Here is a 24,023-nt window from a genome sequence, read left to right on the forward strand (position 1 = left end):
TCAGGATGAAGTGCTTGGCTTTTTTGTCCCATGACATTCTGACTCGCTTTAAAGCAGTACAACGCATTTTTGTCCCAGATGGCCTTCCATACAGATCACTGTGCATGCGCACACATAATCTGGTTTGTTTACTATTTGCTGTCTAAAACTTTTAAATAGAAACTCAGGAGCTGCTGTATTATTCATCTCACATACCACACATAGCTCTTTTTCAGTTGAATTCAGCTGCTGAATTGCAAGCTTGAATAAAAGCAATAAAACCACAGAAAAAAAAAATGCCACGTCTGTCGAGAGCAGACCCTTCGTACAATCGGCATGTTGGAGGCTGGACTAGGGCAGCGCACTGTGGCTCGCCGTCTTGGGTGCTCACAGCCAGCAATTTCAAACCTGGTGAGACGGAATAACCAGACACACACTGTCAATGACAGGCCACGAACTGGGAGACCAAGAGTCACAACACCTGCCCAAGACTGACAGATAATTTTGTAGCATCTTCGTGACGTCAATTGTTAAATCAGCACTATAAAAAATTCACTGCACCTGCTCTAAAATAGTTTGTCATTTTCCAATCACATCTAGTGAATTTTATTCAAATATGAGGGATGTTTCTTTTGATGCTCAAATAGAAGTGATAAGTTTCTTTTGATGCTCAGTATATTTAGAAATACTAAACTAAAACAGAATAATTTCAAATGACAAACATTGACTAAAATGTTTCTTTTAATATTTCTTAATTCAGCACTATTAAGTGTTTTATAATTATGGATGACACTGAGGTGTAGACCAGTCTTTTTGGCTAGTGAAGGACTGCACACTCACCTCACTTGTAGCTGAGCAGGATCATCAGAGGTAAAAGATTACAGCACAAGCGTGTCCTCAAAACATGTTGTATTTTACACAATGCAAATGTCATGTCAAACGAGAGGGCATGATGAATGGAAATAAATATTTTAAATTCTCTCTGGCACCAAGATACATTTTAGTCCATGAATAAGTACCCTTTTGCTAACACCCAAAAGACATTTTCCACACACACTATAAACTGGATCTAGGCCATCTGCTTGTTATAACATGCGGGGGTGAATTAATAAATACTATAAATTTACATCTGTCCTGTCACCCTGCACCTGTTCCATGTATGACTCCACCTAGTTTGTGCCTGTTGTTTTTAGTATGCATAAATATGTTTTGTTTAGGTTAGGTGCTAAAAAAAAAAAAAAAAAAAAACAGGAATACATTTTCTTAATATATACAAATTTAAATTCAAGAACTCAAGTTGGTATGCTGATTATCTGTAGCGTAGATATAAATTAGAACACCTCCCATATTATTATACACTCTGTATAGATTCATAAAAAAAGAGCAAAATCAAACAGACATTATTTGAATTACATACATTTTCTTCAAAAGTATCTCCTCCCAAAAAAGAAAAAAGGAGATCCATTTGACCAGCATCATTTTATAACCCAAAGCAGTCTTCTTTAAAATCTAGGTTGTGCACATTTCCAACTAAATCTGGGGAAAAAAAAATAAAAAATCTGTGTGATGTTAAGACAGTTCCATGTCTTTACCTCTTATTTATATTTCCACCAGATGTTTTAAAATATTTTTTAACTGAACAATGTGACCAAACCCCTGTGTATTGTAAGCAGACGTGTGTTCACAATGGAAGACCAGAGGTCTGCCACGAGCATCTTAGGTTTTGACAGTATCTTGGACAGGATGTCAAGAAAACAATAAATTGACAAGTACAATTTTCCAGGATCACTTTCTGCAGCCTCAAAACACATGGGCAGCACATCCTTCTGATACAACTCCACACAAGTCTGGCCCATTTCTTGACAAGTACCATGGGACTTGTGGTCTTGGTTTTTGGCTGGGCAGACCTTTTACTTCAGCTATTGTTTTTCAAATTAAAAATGAAAGAAAGGAACATGTAAGAAGTCCCTTAAAAGAAGTATACCATCAAAACAAATCCACATAATTAGCAAAAACAGTTTTTTTTGTTTTTGTTTTTTTTTAAGCCAATGCATATTACAACATCCATATATTTTATTTATTTACATTTTTATAGGACCTTTAGCAAAGGCACTTTACAAGTTTAAACAAAAATGGTACAAACCAAGAAAAATGTATGAAGAAAGAATGTAAGTTTATTGGGCTGCGGTGGGGAGATACAGATTTGTTGCTTAACCCTTTGCGGTCCTATGTCGGAAAAGGTCCGACATTACAATTTCCCCTTTCCGGTCTGATGTCGGACCCTGTGCAACATCAAAAAGATGTCAGACACAGGTTTCTGGTTGTTTTTTCTCCGGAAAAAGCCAAGAAAACCTTTCAATGGCTGAGAGAGACCGAAACCAAAAATGGACAATCTGAGCAATACAGAGGCCCTGCACCAAAGACCCAACACAGACATTTAAAAAAAAAAAAAAAAAGAATATCACAAACATTTACAGAGCTTTTTGAGATGTTATAGTAATAAAATAATGACTTGGATCGCATCATTGATGAGTTTGGTGATAAAATGAGTGATCAGGGGAGGGTTTATCAGTATGCATGACTATGAAGAGGTATGTGATAAATACAGCGAACAAGGGGTGGGGCTTGGCTGGAGATGCAGTATTAAGTTAATTATTGATATGCAGTGCCTTTTAAACCTGCTTTACTGTGAAAAAAAAAAAAACTTAAAACAGTGTGTGAACATAAATTGGACCTGACACGCCTGACAGGCGCAGAATAAATGGACCGTTAAGGGTTAAATGAAAGCAGAGGGCCAGAGGCTAGGTCAGGGTCAGGCAAGTAGGGTCATAACAGGAGGTCAGGTGCCAAGTTTATCAGTAGGATGGGCTAGGAAGAACAGATATGTTTTGAGGGAGAAACGAAACTACACAGTGAAGGGGAGCAAGAAGGGAAAAAGAACAGGATTGGGCACAGTGCGAGGGTGGGACAGAGAGGGACAATAGGGATTGGGAGCGTCAGGGATGTGGGGGGGGGGGGGGGGGGGGGGGGGGGGGGGGGGGGGGGGGGACATTGTAGGTGATCAGTGCAGCCAGAGAAGGTGGGGCAAGACCATGGAGAGATTTGTACACAAAGATAAGACAGGGAGCCAGTGTAGCTGGAGGGGGAGAGGGGAGGTATGGAAGGAACAGGGGAAGTTTAACATAATACAGGTAGAGGCATTCTGAATTTGTCGTAATGGTGTAAAAGCGTAAGAGGGGAGGCGAAGGAGGAGGGAGTTACAGTAGTCAAGACAGGTGAAGATGAGAGAGTGGACCAGGAGTTTAGTAGCAGAAAAGGAAATGGAGGGGCATATCTTGCGGATGTTGAATAGGTGGAAACGGCAGGTGTGAGTTATGGCCGAGATGGGGTGGAAAGTTCTATGCGTTTCTGAACAGGTCATAGGCCGCCCGGAAAATAATGTACTTATAAAATCCCCACAAGTTTAGGGGACACGTCTCTTGTCTAGGAGATAAAGGATGTTACTTCTTGTAATCTGTCCACAGATGATAAGCTCTTCAGATTCATCTTGTTAAGCTCGGAAGACATGCAGCCAGCCCACCCTATCCATTATAGAGTCCTCAAACCAGCCTCAGCTGATGAATGGCCCATGTTGACAGTAAGTTAAAAGATACACCCCTTGCTAACAATAATATGGACACCCCTGACTAGCCTTTAAACTAACCTTGTTCTACTGTAGATTAGGTGCACAGTATCTGTGTACTGGTGAGTAATGACCTTTCAAGATGTGATGTGTTCAGCAGAGTCACGAGAAGCCACATTTAACAGGACAGAGGCATGGCCACTAGTTTCTGTTTTTTCTGGGGTTTTTTTTCCTTAAAAAACAGTGTTGTGAAGAGACACAACTGTTTCGCTATACAAAAAGAAATTAGAAAAATATCAGCGCACCCTAAATAATTTTCTGCCAGCAAATGACAACAGGACTGCAGATTTCCACTTGGAATTCAAACCTGTCACTCAAATTATAACAGTATCTCTAACTTAACACTGTATAGGTTAGTTTAACAAGTTACAAAAATACAACACAATACAAAAGTGCAATTTGTTAGTGTTTATTCAAGTCATTTGCATATTTCCAGTTGAAAATTGATTATAAAGCCGATTGAGTGAACAATGGTATTTATGATGAAACAGACAACGATGCGACTTAAGTGGGACACTAACTTCATGTACACCGTACCTTACTACTGAAACTACAGACGATAGGATTTCATTAGATTGGACTGGTTAATGCATAATCAGAATTTGTAATAACGGCAGTCTCACCATTTTTCAGAAAAGATACAGTATGTGACATGTTTATATAGTACTATTGCAGTACTTAGTCTTTTGATGAAGTTTTCACTCAATAAACTAACAGTCAATATTAATCAGCTGTACATGCTATGGACTACTTTTAATTCTTTATGACAATCATTTAAATGTGGTTCTTTAAATGCAACCTTCTGCAGAGATCTGACACACAACAGGGCTATTAATATTCTAAGCATCACTTTCTCTTGATAACAATGACAAAGAATGTACGGCTGCCAGGATTTACTAATTTCAAATTTGCCATTTTTGCTGCTGATTGAGTGGAAAAAATAACCCCTTTGGACTTCCCAGTTCAGGTTAATTACATTTTACAAAGAGGAAGCAAACTTAAACCTGAAGCTTGATTTTTATGACCTCAACCTTTCAGCAATTTGCAAGTTCTCACCAATTATATTCTGATTTTCAAACAGAAAATTTGTGTGATTAATAATTCTGCCTAGAATTCAAGTATTATAATATCTGATGAGCAGCAATTTTCTTTTAATGCAAAATATTTTGCCAAAGCATACCCATATTAATGCTGTGAATTAGAATACATTTAACATGTCATACAAACAAGGATATATTAATATGATAAATGCAACACAATGTAACCACTACACTGCTATACTGAAGTATCGGACCATCAAGAAAAACTAGACTCAGGTGCTATATTGATAAGTATCAAAAGAAAATCTCCAGAGGTTGTTTTCCAACATGTTCGTTTGTAGTGATCCTGAAAAAGGTTAACGATTTTAAATCTAAAAAACAGGTTTTTTGTTTTTTTTTTGTTTTTTGTTTGGAAGCCTAAGACAAGGTCCAAAGTGTTTGATAGGGGTCTTTTGAGCACACACATTCAAGATTCAATTAGATTAAACAGTTTCTCTATTATTAGGTACAGAAAATGAGAGCAATATAAATGAGGTGACCCAAAAGTTGCCGTTAAGATGGTGAACGCCAGGGGGTCCTGAGTGGCTCATCCAGTTAAAGCCTTGCCGCTGGGAGAATGCAGGATGAGTCAAACAGCATGGATGGTGCCAATTCGCGTCCAGGCTGTGTAAAGAGGTCGAACTATGCCCCAGGTCCCAGGTCTTAGGTCCCAGGGTGGGGGAGGGGAAACCAGCAGGGATTGTTTCTCCTCATCGCGCAACAGTGAACAATACTGGCCAGACACCAAACACATTCAGAGTGGGGAAAAAAAGGCAGAGCTGATCTGTTCTCTGGGATAGGTAGCCCGCCCACCTCTGCTCTGGATTACTCGGCATAAGAGAGATTCTGGCTTTAGGCTTGTGAGTTTCTTCTGTTTTATTTGAAATGCTTAAAGTTAAATGTCAGTTTTCGTTTGTTTGTTCAGCTACAAAAAGGCACAAGTAAACCTCATGCTATTACTTTATCAAATCGTGTTGATGGCACTGTTTACTGTGAAGAAACGGCAATGGCAAGGAATGAAAAAATAAAATGCATTGTCAACTTTATGTACTATTTATTTCGGAAACAAACAAAACAACGTTTAACTTGAACTGCTATTTGGCATCCTTTGTTTTGTAGTTAATTCACTGGGGTAAAGTAAGTCCTACATAACTTATTCTTTACTCCTGGGATATTTTCCAGTTTTAATGTGTTGCATATTTTTAATTTTTTTTGTTGTAAAATAAAAGCACACACAGAAGCCACGGCCACGCCCCCTGCCGCTATGCAGTCTCTGCCTGTGTTCAGAGCAATAAAACGGTTTTAATTACTATTTGAAAAACAAACAGATATCCGAATATTTAAATTAATTATCGAATATACGAACATGAAAATTCAATGGTTTGTCCTAGCATTATTATTTCATGTGATCAGGGAAAATACAGAACAGCACAGCAAAGTTCAAAACATCTTAAAGAATCGTAAAATAAAAATCACTGACCAGACACACACAACTTTAGAAAAATGAAGTTTCAAAATAAATTATAGTAGAAAATACAAATTAATATAAATAAATAAATAAATAATTTAAACCACGTCTGTCAATATTGTATAATTACAGGCATTTTTGTTAAATCTCCAAACGTCACAAAACCATCTTAATTACTATTAAAAATTGGTCAAACTAATCCTGAAATTACAGGCTCAATAAAAAAAAAAAAAAAATCAATCTCACCCAATGCTTTTCAATAAATGCAGCACGTCACTCTGTTGTTAAATGATTTGAAGGAACTTTTGAGAAGTATTACCATATAACACTTCAAATCAATATCCTTGCAGAGGGTCTCATATCCGAGAACTAAAATACTATATTAATAACAGTCCTGTTAACATTTATCACAGATCTAGGACAACAAAATGAGAAAATAATGATTATAGAGGTAGGATGACTGTGGGCATTTTAATCAACCTTTGCACTGGCATTCTACACGATTTATACAGTTTATGATTCCATGTCCTACCGCTAAGTAATCACTTGAAAATTACTCCCTCCAGTCTTAATGGGCTCTTAGTTCTGACAGATGATTTCAGTGGTACCAGGGGTCTAAAGATAGCCATTAAACCGTGGCATGACAACAATCAGTTTCAATTCATCACTGACAAAGTGACAATATCGTTTCAGTCAAATAGGAACAGAAAGGGCTCCCAACACCCACTGTACTCAAACTAACAACACATGTAATTATTCAGCTGGGTTCAGCTCCCAGTGACAATCTGCCCCTAAAAATGTACACAACTTCTCACTTACAATACATCTAAATTCATACTTGTTTTTTAAGCATGTGAAATAGTAATTAAACCTGTTACTGAATAAAAAACAGCGACAGCATATTGCAGGTAATACAATTTTTATTTTAAGATTGCGTTGTAAAAGGCCACCACAGGGTCAATTTTAGATAAAAAATTTTAATTCTACAATAATCTAGCTTGTGTTTTCCCCCTGGTGTTATGCCTTCACCCTATAATAAAAATAATGTTAATAAGATAAAGATAAAGCAGATCTACAAGTTTACAAAGGTGGTGTTCTTAATATCAGTCACTGTTTAGTTATATGCCAGTTATATGTGTTAATAACAATATTAAATATATTATTCTTATTCTTATTCTTATTATTATTCTTATTATTAATAATAATTAATAATAATAAAATAATAATAATAATAATAATAATAATAATAATTCCTTAAACTAAAGTTTAATAATTTACATTTCTTTAACTTGCATGGAATGAACTAAATAGATTTGCCACCTTAAGGTACACACACACACACCCACCCCCCCACCCCCTTGGTACATTGAAATTTTGTTCTGTCCGGTATTTTATTTTTAAACACTGAAACTCAGAATCAATTATTGTAAGGTGACATTGGTTTTATGTTGGGAAATATTTTTAAGAAAAATAAAAAACTGAAATATCTTGCTTGCATAAGTATTCAACCCCTGTGCTGTGGAAGCTCCCAGTTTGCACCAATGAAAGAAATTGCCCTAACGAGGACACAATTACCTTACCATTGGTCTCCACCTGTGAACCATTAAAGTTGCTGTCACATTTTCTGGATAAAAACCCCACTGCTGAAGGATCATTGGTAAGGCTGTAAATCTGAAGGAAAATGAAGACCAAGGAGCATTCTACAGAAGTCAGAGATAAAGTAATACAAATGCACAGATTAGGGAAAGGGTACAAAATAACATCCAAGTGTTTGGATATCCCAGTGAGCACAGTTGGATCAATAATCAGGAAGTGGAAACTGCATCACACCACCCAGGCACTGCCAAGAAAAGGCCGTCCCTCAAAACTCAGTGCTCAAACAAGGAGACTTGTGAGAGAAGCCACAGAGAGGCCAACAATTACTCTGAAGGAGCTACAGAGTTCAGTGGCTGGGAGTGGAGTAATGATGCATTAGTGAACCATATCAAGAGCTCTGCATAACACTGGCCTGTATGGGAGGATGGCAAGAAAGAAGCCGTTACTCAAAAAGTACCATCTGAAAGCACGTCTGGAGTTTGCCAGAAAGCATGAGAGTGGCCCAGCTGCGATGTGGGAAAAGGTTTTGTGGTCAGATGAGACCAAGATAGAGCTTTTTGGCCAAAACTCAAAGCGCTATGTGTGGCGCAAACCTAACACTGCCCATGCCTCAAGACACACCATCCCTACAGTGAAGTATGGTGGTGGCAGCATCATGTGGGGATGCTTCTCATCATCTTAAAAATATTTCCCAACATAAAACCAATGTCACCTTACAATAATTGGTTTTGACTTTAAGTGTTTAAAAATAAAATATCAAACAGAACGAAATTTCAATGTATTATTTGTAATTCAGTAATATGAGAGAATTGGGGGTCTGAATACTTTTGCAAGGCACTATACACACACACACACACATTATATATATATATATATATATATATATATATATATATATATATATATATATATATATATATTCTCCAGCACTTTCACCAACCTGAAGAGCACTTCAAGTGCTCAAGACATCTCAGTGAATAACATGGTCATCAAATAACTAAACTGCCATTATGGTAAGAGGTAAGAAACCTTAACACAAGTACTTCATGTTATTATATATTGCAATTAGCCAACACATTGTGAACTATATAATTAAAAATAGCTTGATATTGCAAAGCTATTATGAAGACAGAACTGATAGGCAATTAAATCACTATTTATGCCACTTAACTGAATTCCAAGAACTAACCCACGTAACAAATCACCGCTCATAACAAAATTCTTGAACTGGAGTTCATATTATTCAAAATTAAAAACACAGGGATTATAAACCACGACAATCCACGTTCCACCCTCTAATGAATTATTCTTTAAAATGAACAATAAAATAACTATATAAAAAGGGACTGGATTTTAAATCATATCCAACATGTATTGGGGTTAAATATTAAGGAGAAATGCCTACTACTTACTTTACAATACCCTAGTCTTTGTCTGTGGTATTGTCAGTGGACTGACAGTATTAAAGGGTCACTTATCATACAGCTTCTTTCACTGACTGGCCTAAGCTAGCGAAAAGTTGAAGAAACTGGTATTTTACCAGTTATTCCAGGTTTCCTTCTGCACCATTAAACCCGGTTGCAAAACAAAATGTAATCTTCTTCCAATATCAAACTGGGGCTGCCGCTGGTTCCATCTGCAGTCTACAATAAAATCGACAACGGTTATGGCTTTCTTTGTATCAGTGCTTGCACTATTGAGATGTACCTGTGCTGCAAAGTGAATAAAGTAAACTAAATCCACAAACCAAATAAAATGTAAGTGTACCAAAACAATTAAACCATAAATGGTTTAACTTGGTTTCTTAAAAAAGCACACGGTTACTGAGGTTGTAAAAGAACCATTTTTAAATGCAAGTTACCAGAAATAATCTACTTGAATTAAAATATCTATTGCACCATTGTCTTGTAAATTTATTGTGAAGCTCAACCTCTTAAGATAATTCAGTACCTAACTTTAAAATGTTCAAAAATTCAAATTGGTATCAAAGCATAATTCTGTTTTGAGTCTGGAGTGAGGATGAACGAAACTCAAATCTGAGAAACTATTTTTGGGGATGTGAAACTTTGGGTAGGGGGTGGGGGAGGAATGTAAAATAACTGAAAAAAATGTTGGATAAAATGTAGGAAATGAAAACCCACAGAAACCTGCTACATATTCTATATCGTGAAAAGAAACACTGCATGGCCACAAATACGCCCATTTCACAATGTTGTGAACATTAGCACAGTCCTGTGTTAGTTAATATGCCATTGTCAGAGTCTTGGATCATACTTCCACTTGCCTCTGTAAGGCAAAACCCATGTCTCATCATTGAAACTGTATTTCAGATCTTAGAGAATCAAAATTAAAGCATTTGTGCAGGTCACCTATTTTTTAAAACCCTTCAACACCTGTGTTCATTGTCACCAAGAATAGCACTAGAAAAAGTAGATTGGGTTATCCCTCCAGACATTCCAACTGTGGTCTGAAAGGAACCAGAGGCAAAGTAGTGCAGAGAACACAGCACTTTTACATGTGCAGGGATAGCAACCCCTAGTTCATCCCTTAATTCAACTATTAGGTCTAGGATGACTTGTGGAGTGAGACAATAATGCTTTTGCACTGCATCCTCCAGCATCTCCTCCGAACTTGCTCCTGCCTCTCCTCAACAAGAGCCAAGTGTTGCTGCATCAGGAAGTGAACCATGGCAGCCAATGACAGGCCTAGCGGGCTGCTTGTGTCCACCATTGCTCTGCTTGGGGTCAGGAAAACATTGCGTAAGAGTAACAAACATTTCACAGCTATGCTTTATGGAGATATTTTCTTTACAATTTCTGAGGAGAGATGCTTAAAATAATTGTCACACGTATATATAATATAATATATATATATATATATATATATATATATATATATATATATATATATATATATATATATATATATATTAGCTCAAAGAGCCAGCTGCCCAACGTTTCGATATATATATATATATATATATATATATATATATATATATATATATATATATATATATATATATATATATAAAAAAAAAAAAGGCAAACAAGTTTTTGCAAGCTCTGTTTTGTTAACCTTCCACACTCCTAAATATTCACTTTATATGAAAAATCATGATCCAAAACAGTGGAAAATTTCTGAAAAACACAATATTCATATCCCTAACTTGAAGAAAAGAATGGCTTCATTTTAATATACTAGAGATCATTTATAATAAGAGATAACGGATTGTACTAAATATCCATCAATGTGTAATTATATGTTCAGTAGAGGGTAAATTATAATTTCACATGGGCAGGGCACAGTCTTCCTGTCAAAATGAAACTGAATGGCTGAAGAGGTGTAAATATTTTAGTTTGAATTAAACCATGTATGAACAAGGGGAAAAAAATAAATAAAAAAAAACACAAAAAATATTCATCGTGGGCCAATAAAACTTTAATTCAGGGTACAGTCTGATTTTTCAAGTGCGAATGTAAATAATACTAAAATTGTGAAAGATCAAAGCCTTTCAGTCAAATAGTGCATAATTTATATGCTCTGATCTCTCAGGACACTTTTGATTGCCTGGTTTTCAGAACACCAGTATATATTAAAAAGATAAAGCCAAAACTAGTAAAAGAAAAAAAAAAGTCTGCTTGTCTAATTTTAAGATTCCCAACCCTGCAGTGATTGCCTGTTCCTTAACCCCGGCACGCCGGACCACTCTAATGTTGGTGCCTAAGCACCGAATACGCGATCTCTTTCATGGCAATAAGCACTGGGGCAATCAAATCAGTCTTTCTCAGCCTTGTCATCAAAAAAGGCTAGGCACTAGGAACAAAAAGTGAGTATCCCTACATGCCAATTTTTATGATACACTTCCAAAGCGCACACGCAGGAAACATGTCTACCAGTGAGCATTCTGAAGTGAAAGATGAGCGAGAGGAGGCTTGTACTTGACATTACATACACCACACTGCATCTTTTTTATTGATGGATTTAATTTGTTTGGACATATTTATTACATCAGCCCATTCTCTTTATGATTACTGCTTCATGATCACCATATACAGTGAACTCCGTTTATAAGAAATATACAGTAAATTATGTTTATATGTAAAAAATGAAATGCATGTATTTATTTGTTTGCTTTACAGAGGTGGCCACATTTATTGCAGTAGCCCAATATAGTTAGGTTTACTGCTTTGCTGACATTTATAGTTTGTTTGTTTATAACAACAAATAAAAGTATATAGTTTGTTTTGTACTTTTTTATTTGCTATTTGTGGTTATATTGAATTATATAACATTTGTATAAAAATATGATTTTTTTACTTCATAATGCAACATTATTGAAAAATTTAATAAAAACAACTACATTTTTTACATTTATATATTTTAGGTTAAAGGTCTTTACATACGATTTAGCAATGTACTTTAGCTGTACATAGCTAAAGTGTACAATGTACATAGCTGACAGTGCTAGAATTAGGATAGTTTTCAGGCATTGTGTCATACAGACCATGGCTCAGACAAAATCTTGTAGCTTCTAAACGGTTGAATATATTTAAAATTTTAATTTGAAATCCTCATAAAATTTTGCAACTGTAACGTCTTAATATTTGTTCTGTATCTAACTTAGAAAGAGGTTGAAACTACTATGTATTATAAATGTTGTAATGATTTTTGGGGGGTAGGACTTATATAAAAAAAAAAAAATGTAAATACATTCCACAACAAAATACATTCTATCATTGGAAACAGCTAGACAGGGTCGTTGTGTTTATATTGGGTTTTAATTTCTGATTTGAGGTTGCCAAACTAAGGTTGGGGCGATGCCTACTGTTTCACTACTGCTACATCGTTCTCCAAAAAAGCCGATGCATCGATTAATCGACGTTATGAAAGGGTAAAAAAATATCAAACGCTGTGTAACAGGGCAAGCAGCCCTGTACAGTGTTTATTTTAGAACAGGGCTTCCCCTCCGCCCCTGTACTGTGTTTTGTGTCTATTTATTATTTACTTTTGTTTATAGATGACGGCGAACCGCCGTGTTTTGTTTGTTTATTATTTATTGTATGACAGCGTAGCTGTGCTTTTAGTTTTGCTATTATTCTGCAGCGTGGATAGGAAGCTCCATCCACATTATAAAACCTGTGCAGAAGGTGGCCATCTCCCGAATTAAGTGATTAATTTGTTGCTAATCAGGAGATTGTCACCTGCATAAATACCTGCAGTTCTCTGCACTCCGGGTGGCTGTACGGAGGAGTAAGAGAGCGAGTGAGGAGAAGAAACTAAATTTAAAACTATCTAGGATCAGTGAAGGCGATTAAACAGCCTCACCTGGATCGTATTTGTTAGTATTGTGTTCGTGATTTATTTTTGTTTAAATCTATTATTTTCACTCTGTGAGCAAGTGTTTATTTTTGTTTAAATATTTTATTTATTTTTTCTTTAAATAAAACGGCGCACGCACCACTGCACCGTACCCGTCTGTTGTTGTTCCTCCTTCTGGTCTGAATCATCGCAACACCATTTCCTGCCACACACAGTAATACATGTAGAGCTGTGGATTACTGTTTAACATTGCAAGAAACGCTTAAAAAAAAACAAAAAAACTTATGCATATTAAATTGATTACATCAGTTTAGTAATTAAATATATTAAAATTATAATTTTTTGTCTTATTCATGTCGATTTGTACCAGTTGGGGGTCAAAGAAAAATAAAAGTTTAAATCCATAACCAGTCAGAGTAACAACCAATCAAGACAAAAACTAGGCAGAACCTTTTAATAAAACACAAAACAGTAGCAGCTGTGCGTTTCTAAAACACAGGAATAAAAGACAATATTTCCCTTTTTTATCCCTATCTAATAATTGTTTACTTTACAAAGTACTTTTATGCAATGCAGCGTGTAAAAATTGTTCCACTGCTCCCTGCATCCTCTCAAAAAAAAATAAAATAAAATAATAAAAAATAATAATAATAATAATAATGATCGCGGAGGTCCATGTAGGTGTTCCAGCATGGTCGTCTTGTCAAAACGTTTTAGTCAAAACAGAGGGCAGACCAGCAAACACACTTGTTTACATGACAATGTCAAATTAAGACTTAGCTCTACAACACTGATATTTTTCTTATGTCATGGGGGGATTTTCAAAATAAATCGTTTTATGTGTATTTCTACTACCAGTACCGTTATTTACACTGTTTACTGTTTTGCATGTTAACTTCATTAATCTGAAATAGTTATATTGGAAAACACTGCTTTCTTTACTTTCTTTCTTGATTTAGAACAATTGCCAAACATCAAAAGACATTGTAGTTCGGTCAATACAGTATTTATAATTCTAGCACAACACTCTTAACTTGCTCTGTTACTTTAAAGAATCCTGCACAAATCCAGTCCCATCAGTAAACACTCACAGGGGGCTGGGCAGGGGGAAGAAGATGAGCTCAATCGCATGCAGATTCAGAGAATCAGACCTGAGGGCAGCAGAGAAGCTCTACGCTTAATGCAAAAAATAATTGCAGATTCCAAAATTGAATTAAAAAAATACATTTTCCTTTGTTAAAACCCTTTACACAAAATGATGCACTGGCTTGACTATCTATAGTTCCAAACGATACAATGTATCGATACATCGCCTCAGCTTCACCAAACTGCAAGCGCTAATACACAAAGCTGTCATATTCATGCCTGTATATGGTCATTCTATTTAGGCAGGAAAGGGTTAAGTAACAAGATCTCGTTTTGACGGCCATTATGGAGGTTCTAGTAGCTCAAGCTGACCTATCTTTACCACTCCCCTCCCAAGTAATACGAGTTGAACCTTACCTCTTAAGTTTCTGAACTGGAGTGGGAATCAAAAGGACCCAATTCTATTAGTCTGATTACTTTGTTGTTGCTTTCTCTTAGTACAGTTGTTGATTTCAAGAGCAAGGACATTACTCAGTCATAGAAAAATATATATGAAGGGCAACAGGCTAATAATAAACCAGAATACTAAACAACATTGTTGCACATGTCGGAAAGCAAATGTGACAAGACCACTACAGTTGTATGTATTTTTTTAATTGTTCACTTACTTTGTTTCACATACAGTACCAGCAGGGACCTATTATTACAGTGCTCCCTCTTTATAAGACAGCCCTTTATACTGATGAACAGGTTATAAGGCGGTACGGTCATGGCTCCTGTTTGCCTCATAATACCATTGCACTAACACTTGTAGTCTTGTTATAAGGCAGAACATAAACAGCATGGTCTCTTCACTATGGCTCCCCAACCACAGCGTTATAAAGGGGGAGCACTGTATCCGGCGCTTTTGTTTACGAAATGTTTTACTAGATTGAGTCTGATGCCACCGATAAAGGACACCTGACTGAAGGCAATATCTTGCAAAGTGCTTTGATGTGTTACAATTGGCAGAATACAAAGGTTAATTTACCTTTGTTACTAGCAAATAAAGTGTCTATACCTTTAAACATTTAATAATAATAATAATAATAATAATAATAATAATAATAATAATAATAATAAACGTTACTTGCCCACCCTAATTTTTGTATTATACAGTATATTTGGAAAAGGTTTTGGCCCTACCTATACTATTTGTTTTCCCACCCCATTACAGTAGCACAATATTTATTTTGTTTGGCCTTATGATTTAGCCACTGTGTTGCATTGCATTAGAGTAATGATTTTGACACCAGTATTGTATTGCCTATGTATCTCTCTCTGCCCCTATTTTTGCTTAGAACAAGCATTCATAATAGTCACCTTTATAAGTTTCAAAACGTACTTGTAATGAGGTCATCATTTGTGGAATTCCCCCCACTCATCTGGTCTTGTGCTTCAGGGAGGTTGTTCCTGCAAGCCAGTGAGAGTGCCTCTTTTTGGTCTGATGGTTTGCTTGAATTGTCATGTATATCTAAAACAAGACAGAAAGGAACACTATTATAGCACGAGAAGGTTGGGCAATGGAATCAGATCAACTGCTTCTTTTAGATATTTGGAATGCCTCTGCCCTGAATTGTATAACTGAAAAAGTAGGCTATATTTTTCAGTTGCCGTGATCTTCACTCCTTCACATTTAATTACTGGATGAAATAAATTAAAACATATTGCTCTACAAAGAATGGTTATATTGCATTATTAGCTAACATGGACAACCGAATAGGACTTTAATTTGTAAAATATACATCCAATACCAGCGTGTACCTTATTAGCAAGTCAAGTATTTTTTTCTTATAAATTTTAAACAAATACTACATTAACACACCTCTTAAATGCATATGGACCTTAACTGGAGATCATGATGTTTATACATAGACACTTTCTTCCAAACCCATTTCTTCAAAACAAGAAATCAGTGTTTCATCCAGAAAATATTTCATGTCAGATGTTTAAAGCCAAACTTCTTTATTTTTTATTAGTTTTTTTAATTTGTATTAATTATAGTATAGGCTTGCCAAACAATTACATATTTTTTTTAGGTCTGGAACATCATGCAATAGGAGTTGCCCTTCATATAGCAGTATATTGTAATATACAGGTTTTATTTAAATACAGACTAGTCACGTGAACAAATATAAAGCATCCTGAGGGGATGTTATAGAAAAAAAACTAATAAATGTAAAAATAACCAGTGGCTGGATGTGGAAGACGTAAATATGAAATACTAGGAAGTATATTTAAAAGCTTCTAAAATATACCAGGAAGTTAAATATTGTGAACATATAATGGCTTTTTTTTTATTGAGCAATACCCACAGTAAGGAACACAGATGTGTATCAAATGTGAAGACAAAATCACAACCAGTATCTGTGGCCATCTGATATTCATAAGATGTTTGGTCACTTTCATTTTTTCCTGGATTCACTTTATTTCATAATTTAGTATCTACTAGGAATTTATTATTATCTACTAGGAGTTCTTTGTGTGTATGAATACATTTAAAAAGTTGCAATTTCTCTGATGAGACTTTTGAAATATAATGCATGATCCCAGCTGTTATTATTGATATTGACACATTCAATTGATTACAAGTGAACTTTGAATATTATCAAGCAAGCCAGACTGAATTTACATGTTCAGGGTGGTGACCCTAGTAACGTAACTGATGCTTTACTAAAAAGGCAAGCATAGGTTACAGCTTTAGAGTAAACTTGAAATAATAATTCCCTTCTACAAGCTGGATCACTGTGGATTAAATACTTTCATAATAACCACCCTATAACATATTTTGACAACCTAAAATAAGTACAATACAGTAATCAATGGATTATAAACAAGTGATAAGGGGAGTTCCATAATAGAAGCTGAATCTCAAAACATTCATTGTGTGAATATAGTAATTGTTACGGCTGTGTATAATAGTATTTAAAACAGTATTCTCGATCCGACTTTTTACATATCTGCCATTACTCTGGTCCCACTGCAGTCGGATACGCTACGGACTACTGTACATATTATTTACAAAAACAGGGAGTCCTGGCACTTACCACACAACTGGTTCCTGAAAGTCGCGTTGGAAGTCGAAGCATCGTAAATCGAAGCACATTTACCCATAGGAACAATATTATAAATTGGGGTACATTCTTGACTCTTCAGCCAGATTATATAGTTTTACAAAAATGACCCGTTATATTGTATTCATGGAAATATTTATTTAACTCTACACTCAGCCCGGTGGTTACACACATATTACTGAAACACCTACCTAGCTTGGTAAGTACAGACTAGCGTCTTTCCAATGATACATTCAGTACTCTAGCTGGAACTACGATCGCCTGAAGTTAAGACCCCCCATCATGTGACAGAGTTCACAGCTTAGGTTTCGTTTTGAGTCCACTGTTCTTATCAGACATTGTTAACGGCAAAAAAAAAAAAAAAAAAAAAAAGTTACATGCACAAAAAACAAACAATGTTCGGACACCGAGCGTGCGCACGATGCATGGCTCGTGTCTCACCGTGTCGTAAATGCCGTACCGATATCGTAACGCCGAAGTAGGGTAATAATGCAAAAGAGTGTTAAGTACCGTGCGTCGTAAGTCGAGGATCGCCTGTACAATAATATATGAAAAACAAAATGGGCAGTTTATTTCTTTAGTACGTGACTTTTACTTTAGTAAGCCACTCCTCTTTTTGTTATCAGAGGATGGTTTAATGTTATTATTTGTTAAATATTATTAACATTCCCTTGTATTTTTGTTAATGTGCTCAAACCCGGTGGGCAAGGGAAGGGGGGCGCGCAAATAATGCAATTTCACCCTGCCCCAGTCTTTCAGGGCCACCCCCCCCAATCTACTCCACTGGGATTAGAAAAACAAAAACAAAAACAAACTAGCAAGATAGTTATTGGCTGACTGTCAATCAAACTACAAATTCGCAAATCACAGCCGACAGATTGTCTATCTGGAGGCGAGACGCAGAGCAAGCACTCTGGCAATAGGTCATTCCAGTGTTAAGGTCATGGGATTCTTCTGCTGGGAGATGTGATACTAAAGACATCATTTCGTGAGACCAAACAGACTGAACAGAACTGGACAATGTGATCTGGCGAAACCATTCCACCTTCCTGCCATGGAACGTGTTCTGCTTGTTCGCTCGAACAGCCTGGTCTGCTCCGAGCAGTTCCACACGGTGGAGCCTCGCAGGTATCCTATGGCAAAAGTTTTGCATTAGCTATTTTTTTTTTGGGGGGGTATTAAAATACTTTAACAGCAGGATTTAATGTAAAGATCAAGTTGCTGCTGAGATTTCAGTGGTTTATCAGTCTACAATATAAACATATTGTTCTGTATTGAGAGAAAAATGTTGTGAAATTCCTAAGAATGTACTTTTGGGACTCATCCAGCTAAAACACTGCCGCTGTGAGCGCAGGATGAGTCGCACAGCTGGGATGGCACCAGTTTGCATCTGGACTGTGCATTGAGGACGGACTTTGCTGGGGACTCCTAAGGAGGCGTCACATCGGCTGACACTCCCAGGGTGGGGGATGAGAAACCGGCAGGGATTCCTTCTCCCCATCACTCAACAGCGAACCCTACTGGCCAGACACTGAGCACATTCAGAGTGGATAAAAAGCAGGACTGATCTCGGAACGTCTGTGCTGTATGGGGACTTGCTGCGGTGAGGAGAGAAAACATAAATGGGACATTACAAATTTGGGGGAAAAATAACTAAAAATACTAGGCCACTAAATTGAACAAAAATTATTATTATTATTATTATTATTATGTACTTTTGACAATGGTGGGGAATCAGTGAAGTAGCTCTGTGCCCTTGGTTAGTTGGTATTTTTTCTTTTTTACATATACAGAGTTTCATTGGCCTTTGCGTTATTTGTTCAGAAATTATGCGATAATGCATTTCTAGCATTGAATTGGATGCATTTTGACCCATGGAACGTTATTTGTACCAAATAGGAAATGGTATACACTTTCCAGATGTTTGGAAGGTGCATTTCCAAAATCTAGAAAAGTATAGTACGATAACATCAAAATTCTACAAAAAGACCCTTCCATTCAGCACGGAGAATCCTCTATGAATGAATGGCACTGAATGAATGAAGATGATGATTGCGATTGCAATTGCTGATGATTTATGAGGCCGGCTAGAGAAACATGAACAGTTACATGCATCCCAGTGCCGCAGATAGGAAGTGGCTGTGGCCATCTCTCCCCGAAAAGATGAGGCAGCCAAACCATGAATGAATAATTAACGTGCTCCACAGTGGCACCTATCCCCCAAATATTGAATTTAATGCAAATCATCAGCTGAGACACGGCCTGTCCCCCAGAGCATGACTGCGCCAGGGGAGAGAGCCCATCCTCTCCAACCAGACCACTCACCCCGCAGAACTAAATACCAACCGCTCAACACTCAGGTAACGAAAAAAACCCTACTCACATATTTTTAATTTTTTAGGGGGAAACCTCAGGAAATCCATGGCTGAGGGCAGCCCTTCTTCCAGGCTCTAAGCGTCAACTCCCGTTACGGCTTCCCAGTGCTTGACTGAGCAGCCGAAACAAAAAGTAGCGACAAGAAAGAACAACACGCAGAGCTTTTATGCACTTGCTGATGACGTTTTGGTTATGGGCGGAATTTCCTTCCAGAAAAGCATTCAAGTTTACAATTCTGGGTGCCAAAAATCGTAAATATAGCCAACAAAAAAAAAGTAATTTTAATGTTCATGACATACATATGTTCAGCATGGTTCACAAGCAATACATATCTCAGGAGTGCAACACCAGACTTACACAGCAAAAAGAGGTATTTTCACGCATGGCTTTTTTCCAATTAACAGATTTCTTTTTTTTTTTTGGTACAAAAAATGGTCTGCTTCTGTATTTTTCTGAACTGATCTGACTTTCACATTGCTCTGAAAGCTTTGCCATGACAAAATAAACCTCTTGAAGTTTACGACTTAGATTAGCGCCTTCATACATGTGTCTGAACCACAATACAAATCAAAATGTTTACTGAAAACAAGTATAATGTTTAATACATGTTGAAACAACTTGACAAAATAATGGTGTCAAGAAAATGACAAAATCCTCTTCAGCAAAAAAGTTCTCTGGTGTACAAGAAAACCAAGTAATAACATTATCAAAACCAATGCATGCTGCAATACTAACTTGAGCTTCCAGTTGTCAAGAGGGTACAGGGTTCTTTATATACCGTATTACTTCAATTTGGCACCGCTGCGTTAATTTTAAAATGATCAAAATGACTGCAGCTTTTTAACGAGGTCGGCCTTTATTAATAATACTACGATTTTCAAACGCTGCAATATTTAATTACATGATTTATGACAAGTATCGCGGTTGTTTATTTTCTGTAATACGGTAGCCTACCTGTCTGTAGCAGCGGGTGTGGTGACCCTACTTTGACTACAGTACATTTATAGGTGACTGTTATTGAGAGCCTATTAGGTGGGAGTTGGAATGTCAGGGAAGTACTGTACTAGCGAATCGGGAGTGTGTATTCATTGTTAAGGGGCGGGACAATGCTGGTGTTGCATTTAAGTCCAAGAGTGCGACGTAGATGTTTTTCTACACTAAAAATTACAGTATATGCTACTCAGTATTTTTTTTTTCTCACTGTAACTTGCTTGTTTGTAATTTATCTGCAAGAGAAGCTGAAAATAAATTCTCATAGATAGTAAGCACATTGTTTTTATTTGTACAGGAATTACAATTTAACGACAAAACAACAAAACCACCTATAAGAACTTCAGCAGGACTGCTGTTCTGTATGTAGTTTATCTTGCATTTTCTTTCAGAACCGTACTACCATAAAATAAATTGTGCTTACTATGCGTGTGTACATTAGTTTGTAATTTACTTGCTAGATTGAGGCTCCCATCTCTTCGGGGGCGTTGTATGTACATATTCAGTGCTGTACGTTTGTTTGTTTATTCTGTTTTTTTTTTTTTTAGTAGGCCGAGAAAAAAAAAATCCCTTAATGTTTCTTTATTGATAGCGGAGTTTATTCGAGGTCGGCCTGTATTATAAAGCTGATATATGGCTGCGGCGTCAATACGAGGGCGGCGCCAAATTGAAGTAATACTATAGAGAGAGAGAGAGAGAGAGAGAGAGAGAGAGAGAGAGAGAGAGAGAGAGAGAGAGAGAGAGAGAGAGAGAGAGAGAGAGAGAGAGAGAGAGAGAGAGACACACACTATTTTTTTTTCCTGATGAATGTTGCAACTGTATTTCAGGAAGAAAAAAAAGTGCTGGGGACAGTCAAATCTTTGTTAACATGCAGGACAAACACAATGGCATTCACTCTTTTTCTGCTTATCTTTTCACTTTCTTTTCTCTCCTCCGAACAAATTCTTAAACACATACAGACTTGCAAACTTGGCCATTTCTATGAAAGTGTCAGAGTGAGTTTCATATCTTTACTGGGCATTAGACATGATTTAGATTGCAGTCAAAAATATGTCACAGACTATCAATACTATACAATTAGTTATTGGCGTTACTGCTGTAATATAGATATAAATATAGAACAGAAAAGGCTTTGTACAAGTTGATGCAATAATGAACTTCTGCTCCGTATTTCATGACTTAAATGTCTGTATTTTGCGATTACTTGAATTGGTCTGTTCCTCAAACTACATCTTTGAATAAGCTCTCAAATGGGGACCTTTGAAGGTCTTGCAAAACTCAATTTGCCAACACCAGTACTGATTGCTTATTTTGTCCTACTTTACTTTTTTCTGACAGTGCGGTAATGATGCTTGGTATAAATAGGACACTCAATGGTTCAGTGACTGATTAAAAAAAATGTGAACAAGCGTATTTTACACAAGATAATCTTAAAGCCAACTAGCAACTTAATTAAAAACTATAATTGGCCGTGGTTGCTGCTAATAAGCATCAAGGCTTCCGTGTTGATTTATATTTTAAAATACAGTGCTTTTTGTAACTGCTGCACACCAGAACCTGAATGATTAGGCCTCTATGGGCCTGCACAGAAAAAACGGCAAAATGCGATGAGTTCACAATTATTTGGGAGATTATGGGTACCACATACACTACCTGTTATAAATCCAGTCACAAATCATTATTTTCATATTTTAGAAAACTGTTACCCGTGTGCATATTTCATTCATTAAAGTTTTATATATATATATATATATATAATATATATATATATATATATATATATATATATATATATATATTTTAAACAGCGTCGCTGTGAATCTGTGGTCAGTTAATTAGAAACAAAAAAAATATGTTTTAGTACAAAATTAACAACACTAACTCCAACTGTGACAAGAAGAAACAGCAATAGTATACTTGTATGAAAGAAAGGTCGCGTTACCCCCAATGTTTCGCGAAACGTCTTACTAAAAAACAGAGCGAATGGTTCTTTCCCTACTAGGTGCAAGAGCCTGAAAATAAAGACAATAAATACAGATAAGTACTCATATGGATAAACTTACACCTTAGCATCTCTTTACAAAGTGGAACTGTCTGGCGACGAGGAATGTGATACTTTAGGAGCAGATGGACAAAGTAAGTGTTGTCTTTGATTTAATCCGGTTGTCAAATCGGTTATATTAATTTCGTTTTTATAGAATGATATACATTAATCTTTTCCTTGTCCCTGTCTGAACAACAACATTCTTCAATTATTATTGTTATTATTATTATTATTATTTTTGCATTTTGGAGAACGGTATGCAACACCATCATTTAATAACAACATTTCAAATAAATTCCGTTACACAAAACAGCGCGTAAAGGCTGGGCTGGTGATGTATGACATCACTCAGGTTAAAATGTACAGTTCTAATTAATTCAATATGATACTTGGAAGTGATAGGTATGTTAAATAAGTTAACACACTATCAGAAATGAATATATATATATATATAAGTCATGTGCTGCAGGGCTCACCCCGAGTGCCTGGCAACAGAAGTCTTTTCTCTGAAGGTTCCGTCTCTGGCCCTGCAGGCCGAAGAGGATGAGCCAGTTCTCTCTCCTGGGACATCGGCCAGTTTTCTTCAGAAAAAATGTTAACTTCAAGAAAATCACCATCCAACTATAAAACAAAATACAAAGTTGTGCTTACATGCATACATGCTTTGTGACCAGCCCTTAACGTCTACATAACTATTTTACACGTATCAATAAACTTTGATGCTGAACATTTTGTAATAAACAGAACAGTCAAAAGTTTACAAAATTAAATAAATAAGATTCATTAGGTAACATATACATGTAATTTGAAGGTAGCTATATTACACAGGTCCCTTAAATGTGGAAGTTATAAGTAACTTATTAAAACAGATTCATACCTTTCAAACATGTCAACTCCTAAAAGTTCAAGCTCTCCTTTTCCCCATTTTTCCTTCTTCAAAATTACCGTACCAGTACAATACACAGTATCACTGAATTTGCTGTTATCCTTTTTTCTGTTCCTTGCTTTCGCAGACTCTGAAAAGTAATTCTGACGGTGTTAGATTGGTAAAGTCACTCCCACTTTTTCATTCCTTCACATTCACTCTTAGGAGTTTGGGTCTTTTTTTTTCTTTTTCCTCTGAAACATTTTTTCATCATTTCCGGATTTAAAAAACATCCAGATCTGGATGAACGCCATGAGACAGAGCGGTGCCTGCCGGGTCCTTCAGCCCTAAAGTTTAAAGATAAAGACCCCGAATAAATAAACAAGCATCCCCAACATATTATTATTATTATTATTATTATTA

General features: G+C 36.3%; 1 protein-coding gene across 3 annotated transcripts in view; it reads right to left on the reverse strand.

Moving 5' to 3' along the window:
* LOC121319954 (myoD family inhibitor domain-containing protein-like) overlaps window positions 1-23,868 on the reverse strand; it is a 146,771-nt gene extending 122,903 nt beyond the window's left edge. For 2 of the 3 annotated variants that reach the window (XM_041257955.1, XM_041257954.1), the window contains exons 1-3: window positions 23,613-23,868; window positions 23,212-23,356; window positions 15,597-15,725 (exon numbers count right to left, since the gene is read on the reverse strand). In XM_041257955.1, the coding sequence (XP_041113889.1) occupies window positions 15,597-15,725; window positions 23,212-23,305 (223 nt within the window). In that variant the 5' untranslated portion in view covers window positions 23,306-23,356; window positions 23,613-23,868. Of the gene's footprint in view, window positions 1-15,574; window positions 15,726-23,211; window positions 23,357-23,612 lie in introns of those variants that run through there. The other variant, XM_041257956.1, reaches the window with a different exon arrangement.
* Window positions 23,869-24,023: the final 155 nt, after the last annotated feature.

The sequence above is a fragment of the Polyodon spathula genome, chromosome 8 (genome assembly GCF_017654505.1).
Source record: "Polyodon spathula isolate WHYD16114869_AA chromosome 8, ASM1765450v1, whole genome shotgun sequence".
Classification (NCBI taxonomy): Eukaryota; Metazoa; Chordata; class Actinopteri; order Acipenseriformes; family Polyodontidae; genus Polyodon; species Polyodon spathula.